General features: G+C 37.1%; 1 protein-coding gene across 1 annotated transcript in view; it reads right to left on the reverse strand.

Moving 5' to 3' along the window:
* Positions 1 to 541: 541 nt before the first annotated feature.
* LOC115430443 (sorting nexin-18-like) overlaps positions 542 to 15,085 on the reverse strand; it is a 37,902-nt gene continuing 23,358 nt past the window's right edge. The window contains exon 4 of the mRNA XM_030150451.1: positions 542 to 1,656. Within this exon, the coding sequence (XP_030006311.1) occupies positions 1,433 to 1,656 (224 nt within the window). The 3' untranslated portion in view covers positions 542 to 1,432. The remainder of the gene's footprint in view (positions 1,657 to 15,085) is intronic.

A 15,085-nucleotide genomic window follows, 5' to 3' on the forward strand; every position in this document is an offset into this window, starting at 1 on the left:
CCCTGGCAGTCTCCACATCATCAGATCTGGCCCTCTTGAAAAAAAGTTTGGACACCCCTGCTATAAATGATCTCTTTTCATCATGATGTCACTATACTTTTTGATGCAAAAAACACAAAATATGTTTTGTTTTGTTTTGTTTTCAAAATACTACAGAAAAATTGGATTACATATTATTTGATTTTTGCAGCCTGGCATATGTCAATGAAACAGCAACTTTAACAACGTTAATAAATTAATTTAGACCCTCACTTCTCAAATGAAGCCCAGATATCAGTAAAAGCAGGATTTATGACTTAATGGCTTTCAGATCAAAAACAGTGGTTATAATGGAAGAAGTAGTGCGTTTTAGGCACACTTGGGAGACAGATGTTAGTCTTGTAATTTTCTTTTGTTTTACAATGTGCAAATTTTAGTTGGTGGTCAGAATTTTAAAGATCATGCACAAATGAACAACTTTTGAATTCTAACCTTATTTAAATTGTGAAAAATAATATGAAGTTTTTTAACACGAAGTGCAAAGTGTGCCTAAAAAGCACACCTGGATACCGGAGGGTTAAAACATGCCCAGCCCTTACATGGGCTTATAAGACACCAAAAATACAAACCAAAAATCAAATACCAGACAATAGGCACAATAGTACTGACTGCCCCTTTAATCTATGTTATAAAAGCCAAGTGGCCTCTGTGTGTGTGTGTGTGTGTGTGTGTTATAGAAATCCACTAGATTTTTGCCCAAATGAATATAAAGATAGTTTTGCAGCAGCTGGAGGGTTCAAATTCAAACTCTATGAACTATCAGGGTCCAAATACACAAATAAATGAACCACAGACTAAGAAAAGTGTGTTTAGATAAAGTAAATATGAGCCCTTTAAGAAAAGTTGAAAAGACAGAAGTTAGCCCTGGGTCTTTATGGGTTAAAGTGACTTTTCTCTTTCTACAGAGTATCACTCGTCTACTGTCGTCCTCTATGAAAACAATACTGAGCAGGTCATTCAAGTAAAAACCAACTAAAAGGAGAATGAAAACATCCAGTTGAAGTTACCCCAGCTTCTGTCGGACTAAGTGTGTTTGGGTGCCAAACTGGCAGAACGTTTCCATGAAGTGGTGAGGAATAAGACCAGGGATCACGTGACGCTGACGCCGGGATCCAGCGGGCTGCCTCGTCAGACCCACAGCAGCTGGTTTTAATATCTGAGATGCCTGGAGCGTCAGCAAATCCCCGGTACTGGTACATTCATCAGAGCTGTACACAAAGTCCAACAAGTCGTCATTTTAAAGTCCAGTGGCCTCTATTTTTCATCCAACACTCATACTGGGCCCAGACCAGACAAGAGTCCAAGGTTCTGTCTCTTAAGGATATTCAGATGTTTTCCTGTCCTATGTAATCCTCGTTCTCAGTTCGGTTCCTCCTCTGTTTTCCGTCTGGTTCTACTGGTCGTCGTAACTCTGCAGCGCGTCCTCCAGCTTGGCGGTGATCTTTTGGAAGAAGCTGATCTGCTGACTGAGGTGGTGCTGCATCTGGGCTCGGAAGTCCCGTACACGAGTGCGGTGAAAGTGCTGGATCTCTGCTAGCGTGGCGCAGGAAATGATGTTGCATCGGTCGTGAAGGTCCCCCTCCTGCTTCGGACAGTCTTTCACCTTGGTCAAAGCACCTGGAAGAAAACAGCAGAGAGAAGAGAGGACGTTCAGATGGTAGTGTTTTTTGTTTTTTTTTTTGTCCAAAGTTATTTTTATCATATATCGAGTCACAGAAAAGCATAATACAGTCATTGTTTTTTTTTTTGTTGTTTTTTAACCCAAACCCATGAACATTCCCACCATGTTGCACCCCAAAAAAAAGAAAAGATAACACTGGTCAACAACAAATTTGTTGTTTAAGTTTTTTGAGCTGATTTAGGATAATTTTGGTGTGCTGAATCCAAAAATCACATTAATTTTGCTCAATCAGGTCAACTTTCTGAACTATGCTACATATTGGCTTTTTATCATTTTTGCTTACATTTATGGGCATTTTCACATCATATGATACAAAATTCTTTCATATTTCTTGCAATAAATGAGTTCTGAAGACTTTACTTTTGCCAATTTATGATTAATGGGTTTTTTTAATATTACAGGTGAATGAAATGGCTTCGACTAGAAGATCTTGCAAAAATAAGCCTGATGTATTCTGCTACATCTGCGGTGAATACACCATTGTACCTAACAGGAATCAAGTCACAAGTTTCATAAAGTGTGCTTACCAATCTTATTTTGGTATTAATTATTACATTTTGTGAGAAGATCAAATTTTTCAAAATCAAATTAGCAAAAAAACCTGACCTGATTGAGAAAAACAGATGTCATTTTTGGATTTAGCGATGCAAAATGGTCCTAATTCAGTTGAAAAAAACCTAGACAACTTGCAAAAAACATTTGTTTGTAACCCAGTGTAATTTACAATAATAATAATAATAATAATAAATAAATAAATAAATAAGGAACACAGATATTAGACACAGACTCGTATTACTAAAACTACTGTGGAATAAGTGAAGGATCTACCTCTTTTATGTGATTCAGAACAGGTTGCCAGGTACTGAAAAACTAATTGACACATCCTCTTATAGAATATCTGATTTTTTCCAATGTTAAATGATGTAAAAGATCCACAAACCAAGATTTAGATGGTAGTGTTTTTAACTCAGTGTAACTTTTGTGGGAGTTCCCAAGTGAATTGTCACCTTTCTGAAATGATTTATCACCATTTACTACAGGGTGTATCGGGAAAAAAGAAGACCCCCAATAAAAACAACAACCAAAATGTGAAGACATTTTGAAAATCTGCTCATATGTGTTGTTATGACCCTGGGTCATAATTGGTCTATTTATGTTTATAAATACACTGAACAAAAATATAAATGCTCCACTTTTGTTTTTGCTCCCATTTGTCATGAGCTGAACTCAAAGATCTAAAACTTTTTCTGTGTACACACAAGGTTAATTTCTCTCAAATATTGTTCACAAATCTGTCTAAATTTGTGTTAGTGAACACTTCTTCTTTGCTGAGATGATCCATCCACCTCACAGGTGTGGCATATCAAGATGCTGATTAGACAGCATGATTTTTGCACAGGTGTGCCTTAGGCTGGCCACAATAAAAGGCCACTCTAAAATGTGCAGTTTTATCACACAGCACAATACCACAGATGTCACAAGTTTTGAGGGAATATGCAATTGGCATGCGGACTTCAGGAATCTCCACCAGAGCTTTTGCCTGTGAATTGAATGTTCATTTCTCTACCATAAGCCATCTCCAAAGCTGTTTCAGAGAATTCATGAAGAAGACTGTGCGAGGAAAATGGTGGTCACACCAAATACTGACTGGTTTTCTGACCCCCCTGGACCACCCAATACTGTAAAACTGCACATTTTAGAGTGGCCTTTTATTGTGGCCAGCCTAAGTCACACCTGTGCAATAATCCTGCTGTCTAATCAGCATCTTGATATGCCACACCTGTGAAGTGGATGGATTATCTCAGCAAAGGACAAAGGAGAAGTGCTCACTAACACAGATTTAGACAAATTTATGAACAATATTTGAGAGAAATAGGCCTTTTGTGTCCATAGAAAAAGTTTTAGATCTTTGAGTTCAGCTCATGAAAAATGGGAGCAAAAACAAAAGTGGGGCATTTATATTTTTGTTCAGTGTATATATTTTGTCTAATGGTGAGTTGTATTCTCCCCCCAGTCCTGTAGGGGTGCTGTGTTTGTCTTTTGCCCTTTTGTTTCCCATGCAGGAAGCTGCTGATTGGTGGAGCCAGACAGACCGGCACTTAAAAATGGCCCTGGAATTTGGAATTGTGCAAAATAAAAGTCTTTTGCACATGGAAGTGTAAGGGTTCATATGAGATCTGACACCATGGATGAAAAGTTCCATTGGTCTTTTACTTACATACATAAAACAGGACAAAAATATTGACATGTGAACCCCCTACCATCTATACAAAGATGTCATACATCGGTGGGAAACGGAAAATTAACAGCAAAATTTGCTCAGTGAGTCCAGATTTGGGTTTTACACTTCAGGATTTGAATTGAAGGCACACACTTCTGTTAGTCAAAGGATTCCAGTGCGTTTATTCTGCCACATGGGCCCAGTTCCTCCTCAACATATCTGCGACGACACGCCTAACCCTGCCCCTGTCCTGCCTCAGGAGTTTCACTTCAGCTGTGATGATTCAATAATGACGTACGCTGACTGAAATGTTTCAAATAGAGCTGCACAATAAATCAGTTGAGCATCGTCAAGCCCCCCCACCCCTGATCATCACCAAAATTTAATCATTTCTTCCTTGTGCCAGTATCAACATTTCCTGAAAATTTCATGAAAATTCGTCCATAACTTTTTGACTTATTGAGTTAACACACAAAGCAAAGCGATCACAATACCTGCTGGCGGAGGTAAATATCACTGTGTTTCTGTTATTGGGTCAAATTATGGAACCAGTTGAAGGATGAACTAAAATTGTGTAGCTCACTGTTGAGTTTTAAAAATGCTTTAAGTTAAGGATGGGAGTAGGTGAAGCAGAAATAAAACTCTGGCTTCAGCTTCTGCCTTTTTCAGTTACCAATTGTGTTCATTTTTACGTTGTTTTTTTTTTTTATATGTATGTGTTTTTGTACATAACTGAAATAAAATATTCATTCATTCATATTGTGTAGGTCATGACCACAGCAGGACTAATACGAAGAGACTTTAAAATATCCACGCACCTTATGTAGCTGTGCCACACCTACTTTTCAAACCACCGTAGATCACTTAAATCACTGTTACACTTACATCACCGATTCACTTTAGATCACTGCTACACTTTATTTTCCACTGTTTCACTTTAAATCACTGCCCTGGAATGTGCAAATACAACCAGAAGTCTTTATTTACTGTATTGTACAGGAAGCTCTTTTAGAGGTAGTTCTTCAGTTATTACCTCCGCCAAGGAGGTTGTGTTTTTGTCAGGGTTTGTTTGTTTGTTTGTCTGTTTGTCTGTCCGTTAGTGTGCAACATAACTCAAAAAGTTATGGACAGATTTTGATGAAATTTTCAGGGTTTGTTGGAAATGGGATAAGGAAGAAATGATTAACTTTTGGGGGTGATCCGGAAGAAATCCTGGATTCTGGATCACTTTGAAATTTTCGTTAACATTGTGGTAAATGGGGCCAAAATTTTCGTTTCCCAATATCTCGCTTAATTATTGACCAAAACTCATGAAATGTAACTCAGGAATTGACAATGGGGTCCTCTATCACATTTCAAAGGCTGATCCGGATCTGATCCAGAAGGCGGATTTTATCTAATTTATATAAAAAATGGGGGTGCCCTTACTTTTTGGCCTACTGTGCCTTTAATATTAAAGGTAGAAATTTCTGACAAGCGCCATCGTGTAGCTCAGCCAGTTCCACATCGGGAGTACGCCACCGGATTTCATGTAGCTTTAATACTTAAGGAGCTAGATCCAGAAGAAAACCGCCATCACGAGAAATGTGATTTTCGTGAATAACTACTGAACTAATAAGGATATAATTATGAATCCAGTTGCTAATGGTATGTTTTCATGGTCAAGGAATCTTAAAATATAGGTAAAATAAATATGGGACTAATATTTATGGTGGAAATCACAATATGGGGGAATTGTGCAAATCACATGCAGTTTGACTCAGGAATTTACAATGGGGTGTTCTATCAAATGGCAAAGACTGATCCAGATCTTTCAAAAAGTTATGGACAGATTTGGATGAAAATTTCAGGAAATATTGATACTGGCACAAGGAACAAATGATTACATTTTGGTGGTGATCGGGGGGGGGGGGGGGGGGGGGCACTGATCTGCCTTGGCGGAGGTCTGCGCTCTCAGAGTGCTTTTCTAGTTCTATGAGCATTTACACATTTGTACATCAAAATGCATTTGATGATAGTTAGATATTGAAGTATGGGGTATATTTACATATATTCCTGGAACTTATTCTGTATTTTGCCAGATTATAGGGATCCTGGGGTTGTGATGATGGGGCCCTTGAATATTGTTTGCCCAGGGTACAATGAAGTGTTAATCTGGCCCTGGATCTAGTAAATGGAGATGTTTTACAGTACTGGTAAAGACAGTCATCGGAGGGCATTCTCTCTTCAGCCAGTATTCTGTAATGGTCTTTAACTCGCCAGTAAGACCTAATTATCACATTTCTTAAGTGCATGTAAATGTGTGAGATCTGATTATTACAATAATCCGATTACTCCCAGATATCATACTTTCATGGTCATGTAAACAGGCTCAGTGTTGTAGAAGATAACGATGTTTCCACGGTAACTACGGAGCCTCTGAACATTCAAATGGGTCATATCTGATGACCATGAAAAGATGAAGAACTGTATTTTACACCAATTATTGACATGTATTGATAGGATGAGTGATTCTAAAGTTATTAAACAGCTTAGATCAGCAGATGGTTTTAGTCACCAGTGGATGTTTGGGTCTTTATGGGGTTAAAAGCTGTGACTCAGAGTTTCATCTTAAGTGTGACTAACGTTTTGGGAGGAAATAATGCAGACATGAGGAACTCCAACACCAGGTCAACAACGAACTGGAGCTTTAACAAGGGGACAAGTGTCTTTTTAGAGTTTCTGCTTCTGTCCACAGCTGTAATAGTTCATGAAAACTAAGCCTAAAACTGAAAATGGTTGAGGAAGAATAAAATTTAACTGAACAAACTAATCTGACAGTTCTCAAAAACATGAAACCTGAATCAGAACTAAAATGACTAATGCAAAATTAAAACACAACTTGAGTTTCTGTATTGACTTACACTCCTGTTCCTATCATCACTCACTTCCTTCTGTTGTTTCTCACTAAGTGGATCCGAAACATTAGCGCTTATGATTAGATTATGAAGTCCATCTACCAGAGAACTATTTGTTGTCAAAAAGTTATGTGTGCACAAAGAATAAAATAAAAGTAGCGCATTGCTACACTAAAGGGCAATGACAACTTGTTTTATAATGTCTGGCATCCCTTCCTGAATTACCTTCCCGACGATACCGCTAACTTGTTGAAGAAAGGGCGGCCGTATTTTGTCTTCACTAATAAGTCATAGAATATTTTTATTCTCTTTATCCCCTCCTTTGTATAGCCCCAGTGTAAATTTATATAAGCTATATGTGCAGTTTATGTATGTGAATCGTTGTTTTCTTCTGTGGTTTGGCTGTATCTGTGCTGTGTTGTTCATTGTTTGTTGTTTGTGAAATCAATAAAATATATTGCAAAAAAAAAAAAAAAAAAGTAGTGTATTGACCGTGTAGATCCACAGGTTCTAGATGTGGTAGTTTTTCTGCTGGTGTGTATTCGTGCATGTTGTACCGCATTTGTCCTGCATTCACCACCAAAGCCTTCTGGGCATAGCAAAGTGATTGTAAGGCTATTGTACTCAAAATTACTAATATCTCCCAAAATATTGGTCCTATCAACTTGTTGTTTTCGCTACTGTCTTCCTTGACCCAAAGCATATAAGTATGACAAAGTGCAGCAGTCAGCTTTGTACGGAGTTAGTGTGATGTCTGAGACACACACACACACACACACACCAACCAATCCACTTTTTATCACTACAAATATTCTGAAATTATTAGATCTGGTTAACCTCCACACTGCTGTATTCATCTATAACACAGGTGTCAAATATGCGGCCCGGGGGCCAAAACTGGCCCGCCAAAGGGTCCAATCCGGCCCGCGGGAGGAATTTGTGAAATGCACAAATTACATTGAAGACGTTAATCGTTGTAGTTCAGATTCCACATTCAGAACAATATGATCTAAAGTGGGTCAGACCAGTTAAATACTATCATAATATCCAAGAAATAATGAAAACTGCACATTTTTCTTTATTTTTGTGCATAAAAAAAGTAAAATTACATGAAAATATTCACATTTACAAACAATGCTTTTACAAAAAAAGGTGAATAACCTGAACAAATAAGAAACAAACTGAAGTGTCTTAAGAAAAGTGAGTGTAATTTTAACAATAATCTGCCTGTTACTAAATGTTTTGTGTATTTGTAATTGTAATTTAAGTTGCACTGCACATGTGTAAATGATAAACTAAGGCATAATACTGTTAAAATTGCACTCAAGACATTTCAGGATGTTTGTGTTATTCAGGAAACTTTGTAGATGTAAACATTTTCATAATGTAATTGTACATTTGTCACTGTTATTATTTTACTGGTCTGGCCCATTTGAGATCATATTGGCCTGAATGTGGCCCCTGAACTAAAATGAGTTTGACACCCCTGATCTATAAGGCACACAACAGCCTACTTCCACCTGCATACAGGAGCTGTTCTCAGTCCGACAGTCCCAGTCCAACCTTAGGGGGACATGGATGTTCAAGAAAGCAAAGGCAAGGACCAACACAAAAGGCAAATGCATATGTGTAATTGGAGTAAAATTATGGAATAACCTTTTTTTTTTTTTTAAACTTGTCTTTCCAGCATCATAACAGCAGAATGGTAGTCTGGCTGCCTTTTGGTGCTTAAAAAATTTGCTTTGCCAAGGGAAACTTCATAAAGTATCTTTATTTTGAGTTTCATTGAACCACATTTCGATACTGAACCTGACATAAAAGAACAGGGGGAAGGAGAAGAAAGGGGGAGAAGAGAAGGAAAGAGTGAAGGGGGGAGAAAAAGAAAGAAGAACATGGCGAAGACCCTCACAAAAAAATATACTAACAATAATAATTATGGAACAACCTTGATAAAGAATTCAAAACATGCACGTCAGTCATTACTAGTGATGTGATGTTCACGAATGAATCGAATCTTTTGAACGGCTCTTTGAAATGAACAATGAGAACCGAGTCTTTGTAAAGAGCCGTTCATTTTTTTTTTTTTTTTTTTTTTTAAGGAGGGAGTGTCCGATTGCCTGTCAATTTAGCGTCACTGGGGAGGCATTGGGCTGGAGGAGAATGTTCGAGCAGGAAAAAAAAAAAAGAGCGCTTGCACACATCGCATGTCTCATGGCAAGAAGTTAAAAAAAAACTACAGTTTGAAGCGTGAGGTGAGCATACTGGAGAAGGCGGAGCTGGAAGACTGGTCGAAACCGGAGAAAAGTTTGAGAGTGAGTGAGTGACTGACCACCTGTGAGTAATGAGCCAAAGAAAAATGTTATTTCATAAGATAATGTTTTATTTTCTTCTTCATTTGTAGGCTACAGACTAGTCCACATAATGTACCGTGATGTTTTTGGTCCAATTCCAGCATTTGCCTAATGTCACCTCTCATGTCATGGATTTAGCCCACATATTTGAACTAACTATTCTTTTTTACAGTAAGATAATATTTACTGCCGCGCCAATTAAACACCTTTAAAATGTAATGTCAATCATCACATGTAGCCTATTTAGTCATTAAAACATTCATGTTTCAAAATAATGCAAAAAACCTAAAAGAGCCAGTCTTTTGAACGGCTCTTTTCAGTGAACGGCTCCTGATTGAACGGCTCCCTTCAAAGAACCAAAAGTCCCATCACTAGTCATTACATTTAAAAGAATCCTACTATATTATGCACTTTCCGTGTCCATCTGTCCGATCGATGTTGCAGCACAGGAGGGCGTTTGTACAGGTTTTCCTCAGCCTTCACAGGCCCGATTGCCGCCAAACTCGCCAAATGAATAGAAACATTACCTGACTATCTACGAGGCACAATTTTAAGTCTGTATTCAAATGTTGTGAGGTATGCTGGGTGATTTTAGCTTCTCTCTACTTTAAATTCTTCATCCCTGCCGCCATACTCCATTTTCGGAAGTGGTTATGCTGCCGTTCATGAAATTTCTACTGCTAGCAGACGATGCTAAAATGTGAAGGCTGCAGTTCACTACCGCTGTATGAATTTAATCATGCTTCACAGACCAAACAAATACATGCTCCTCCCTTCATGCCTTACATGTTGGCTCAAATTATTACCTGCACAATGCATGATTAAATGATAGTTTGCAAATGGATAGTGGTGGCAGACAAGTTCTACTTATCATGCTATCGTACAATGGCACCACGGGTACAATGCCGCTAGTGCTTAAAACTAAGGTATCCAATAAATAAAATATTAGGCTAAACCAGGGGTGTCCAAACTTTTTTTCAAGAGGGCCAGATCTGATGATGTGGAGATTGCCAGGGGCCAGTGGTCCCTTCGGATGTTTTTTAAACAGTAAAAATTACATATAAAAACGCTGTTCTACAACAATTTAATTTTCATTGTCACAATATCATTTTTTTAAATGGCAATGTAACTAAATCTAGGCCACTCAGGTCTGAACAAATTAAAAAAAAAAAAAAAATCTGCCTTCCTTTTACATCTGGAGTCAGATAACAGAACAAACTGTGTGGAGTATCTTAAACTTCCAAGTTGGTAAAAATCTTAACCCCACATTCATTTTAAACATTACTTATATGAGTAATCATTACTCATATATTACTCAGTAATGCAAAGTCTGTTAACATTTAAGATGAAAACATATGACTCTTACTCTTGTCTTTCACAAAATCATTCAGACAGTAATATTTTGTGTCACATCTACAAGTACACAACACCAGCAGTTAGAGGCAACTAACCTGGCAAATTGGTAGCTTGCCTTGGTGGCGAATTCATCGAACTCCAGGTTCACATGAAGAGTCACTGTTGAGTTTAAAGCAGCTTGAATTTGCTTCACTCCCTGCTAGCTTGTCATATGTGTTAGCATGTTTTGTCTGCTCGTGTCTCTTTACATTGAATTCCTTGAACAAGGCAACAGTCTCTTGAAAAATTAGGCAAACACAATCGCCTTGATTTTCAGTGAAAAAAAATTATAAGTCCCATCTCTCCTGGAAGCGGCGGCCCTCACTGTCAACTTTGTTTTTTTATTTACAGGTGCCGTGGTTAGAAATTAGCGAAAAGGGTTCATGACGAGGTCACAGAGCCAGATAGAGTTAGAGTGGTGCTGCCACCATGAGGTGAAAGGAGAAACTGCATTTTGAACCTTTTATGATTCATGTACTCGGTTCAACAGTCCAAGAGGGCCGTAAATAATACATTCTAAAACCCAAGCTGTGGGCCGTATTAAATCTGACCGCGGGCCGTGATTGGCCCCCAGGCCGGACTTTGGACATGCCTGGGCTAAACTAAGCCAATTATCAGTATGAATCTAAGATTTTGCTTAGATTATATTATTTGTTTTATCTATATTATTGTTTAAAACTGCGCCGTCTTTTATTGGCTAAAATGGACAACTATCCCAGAAGATGTGACACCCCAATAGGACAACACCTTGTTTTTCTCATGAAAAATACACATACATCTCAGCATCTATGTGTTTCATTATCAACATATGTAAATACGCACTCCAGGAAAATGTGCACAAATGTTTATGAAAATGATGGATGTATAATCATGTCAGAAGGTGTATATGTATCTATTGGGATACTATTAAGTAGTTGTTTGTGTGCCACAACAATTTGTACATATGCTTATATTTGTAGTCTTGTGGGTGGATGTATGAAACTCCTTAATGAATACAAAGTGATGTCACAGAGGAATAATTTCTGACACCTGGACATGATCTAATGCAACATGAGAATATATCTGAGTGATCTGACATGGACTGAAACAGGACTCCACCCTCTTATCATGATGGGATAATATTGTGACTCACTGACCCACTTCTTTACCGTTGTACTTTAAGTTCTGATACTGCCTTGTCTGTGCTTGTTGGCATCTTTTGCTTCTTATGTCTTTACATTTTCGTTTTTTTATTGCCTGTTAAAAAATGTGAAATCTGTTAAAAAATAGAGTATTAAAAAAAAACCCTGTGCCATCTTGTTATGTTGTTTTGTTTCTGCAATTTTCCTTCTTGTAAATAGAGTAGGCATAAATAAGCTGTTGCTTCAGTCTATGCCTCTTCACCCGTATTTAATATAAAAATTCAAACTGTATGTACATATATATCATGTTTTGTTGAATGGACAAATAAATAACAACTACTACTACTCCACACACATGCACACAGAGTCCACTTGGCTTTTATAATATGGCAGAGGTGTCAAACTCATTTTAGTTCAGTTCCACATTCAGCCCAATTTGATCTCCAGTGGGCCGGACCAGTAAAATAATAACTGGGAAAAAAGTAAAATTATATTGTGATCATGTTTACATCTACAAAGTTTCCTTAAAAATCTGAATAAGATGAAAAACTTAAATTGTCTTAAGAGAAAACAAGTGCAATTTTAACAATATTATGCCTCAGTTTATCAGTTTATTGTTTACACATGTGCATTACAATTGGACAAAACATTTAGTAACAGGCAGAATATTGGTAAAATTGCATTTACTTTTCTTAAGACATTTCCATTTGTTCATATTCGTTCAGGTTCTTCACATTTTTTGAAAAAGTATAGTTTGGTAATGTAAACATTTTCATGTTATTTTACTTTTTTTACACCAAAAAAATAAAGGAAAATTTGGGGTTGTCATTATTTATAGGTTATTATGATAATATTTTGCTGGTCTGACCCACTTGAAATCGAATTGGACCGTATGTGTCTGTATGTGGAACCTGAATTAAAATGATTTTGACACCACTGATTGTTAATATCTTCAGTGTAATTTTTGCATTTCACAAATTCATCCCACGGGCCAGATTGGACCGTTTGGCGGGCCAGATTTGGTGCCCGGGCCGCATGTTTGATACCTGTGTAGTATAGATAAGATAATAAAAATAATAATGAAACCTAGGTGTGGAAAAAAAAAAACCTTTTGAAAGTTCTCCCAATAACATTTCTGCATCCTTATGTGTTTGAGGTCTATACTGAAGGCTGATGTGTGTTGGGAATGGACATTTGTTGACCTTAGTTAACATCATCTATGTCAACTACGTATCACCAACATCCACGACAACAGCCTTCACACTGACATCTATGCAGAAGAAACTAAATCCCAATAGAGTCAAAGTCTCACATTTTCCAGTTGTGCCCACAGGACCTTATTTTGGAAAAAAAACAGTGTATCACAGTCAGTTGTAAGAAACATGTAATTTTTTTTCTCCTCTTTGAATTACCTCATCATTTATTTATATCATGTTTTGAAGTTTACAGATAAATCCAGAGAGTCAGTTTGTACTAAAACTTCTGAAGGATCAGGCGGTGAAAACATGTAAACAAAAAGTTCCAGATCTGACGTTATCTTATCTTTCTCTTTCCAGTCTGTTCACAGTCACAGAAGCTAACTAAACATGACCAGACTTGAAGTGATTTTCACTGCTTATACTACTGACAACCTCGCTGTTTAACAGAGTTGGCAGCTGTTTTTGACGTCAATCTCATCTGATGAGAAATTACGGTTTTACATAAAACTACATCATATTTCACTATTTTCACCACAAATTGTTCCTTAATTTGTAAAAGGATCTTTTAAATTGACCAAAATCATATGTGAACGGTGGCACAACTAAATTGGGATCAAGGAATTACAGTATGTGTGTTACATTTTCACGGACGGATGGACTTTATTAATCCCAAACTGGGAAATTACAGTGTAGCAGCAGTATGACACATACAATAAAAATAGAGTACCACAGCAAACACAAGTAAAAAAAAAAATACAACACAAGAGCAAACGCTAGACATAATAAATTAGAAGTATAAAAAGATTGGAGTAGAATGTGTTTAATAACTGTAATGTGCCAAAACAGAAGTGTAAGGTGCAAAACAAGCTGTAATATTCAGAAGGAGAAGGTGCAAAATGACATTTAAGTGCAAATAGATTTATGACCAGGTGAGATGGAATATGTTTACACATCGAACCTTTACATAAGTGTTCAAATACCCACATAATAACCCATTTTTAATTAAACTGCTTTGCAATTTATGGGACCTTTGATAATCAGTGGCTTTGGAAACCGTTTTTGTTCCCATTTGTTATTTAACCCATAAAGACCCAAACAGCCACCAGCGACCACAAGCATCTGCTGATCTAAAATGTTTAATTATGTCTGATCCACTAATCCTGTCAATACATGTAAATAATTGGTGTAAAATACAGGTATTCATCTTTTCATGGTCATCAGATAGGACCCATTTGGACGTTCAGAGGCTCCGTAGTTACCATGGAAACACCGTCATCTTCTCCGACTAATAAAGCCCATGGAGTTTGACAAATGACAGTGGATGGACATACTTGTTTTTACGTTCAGTTGTTGATATCTTTGCTGAAAAAGTCAGTTTTTCTTCAGTTTTCTCTGTTTCTGATGTAATAACCCTCAACTTTAATCTGAGTTTAAATGAACATCAACATGATCAGTAAATTAAATATAGGAAAATACAGGATTTTCACCGGAAAAAAATGCTAAAAACAGCGAATAATATTAGAATAAATAATGACAAATCATTTAAGAATAGTTAAATATATATAGAAAAAAAAATTTTGGAACTGCTACAAAGGTAGTACTGGATCTTAATGGGTTAATTCAGTGTTTTTCAACCTTGGGGTCGGGACCCCACGTGGGGTCACCTGGAATTCAAATGGGGTCGCCTGAAATTTCTAGTAATTGATAAAAAATTAAGAAAAACTTACTAATGAAAAAATATATGGCAAGTTGACAGAGACAATCACAATGCATAAAACACATGACAAACTGTGAGTCTGAAACTGCAGCACTGTGGTTCTGTTTATCTGTCAAATGTTCATTGTGGTCAGTTTCAGATGCTGCAGCTCTTTCATAATTCATAGTTTGAGTTCTTGTTTGTTCAGTATTAATTGTCAGCCTTGTAAATCCAAGCCGGACTGACTGTACATATCCTGACCAAGGAAAATCAAATTCTCCCTTTGTGCAGTAATCTACACCTGGCTTTTCTGCCTCCGTCCATAATAATATACATTATATAGACTAAATGTCCTCTAAAATTAACCTTTATTTGCAACATATTAAAGCAAACTATTACATGATCAAAAACAAATTAATTTAAGCAAAAAAAATGTCTCTGTTTTGAATGTCTGGGGTCGCTAGAAATTTATGATGTTAAAATGG

This window comes from Sphaeramia orbicularis, chromosome 12 (assembly GCF_902148855.1).
Source record: "Sphaeramia orbicularis chromosome 12, fSphaOr1.1, whole genome shotgun sequence".
In the NCBI taxonomy this organism is placed as follows: Eukaryota; Metazoa; Chordata; class Actinopteri; order Kurtiformes; family Apogonidae; genus Sphaeramia; species Sphaeramia orbicularis.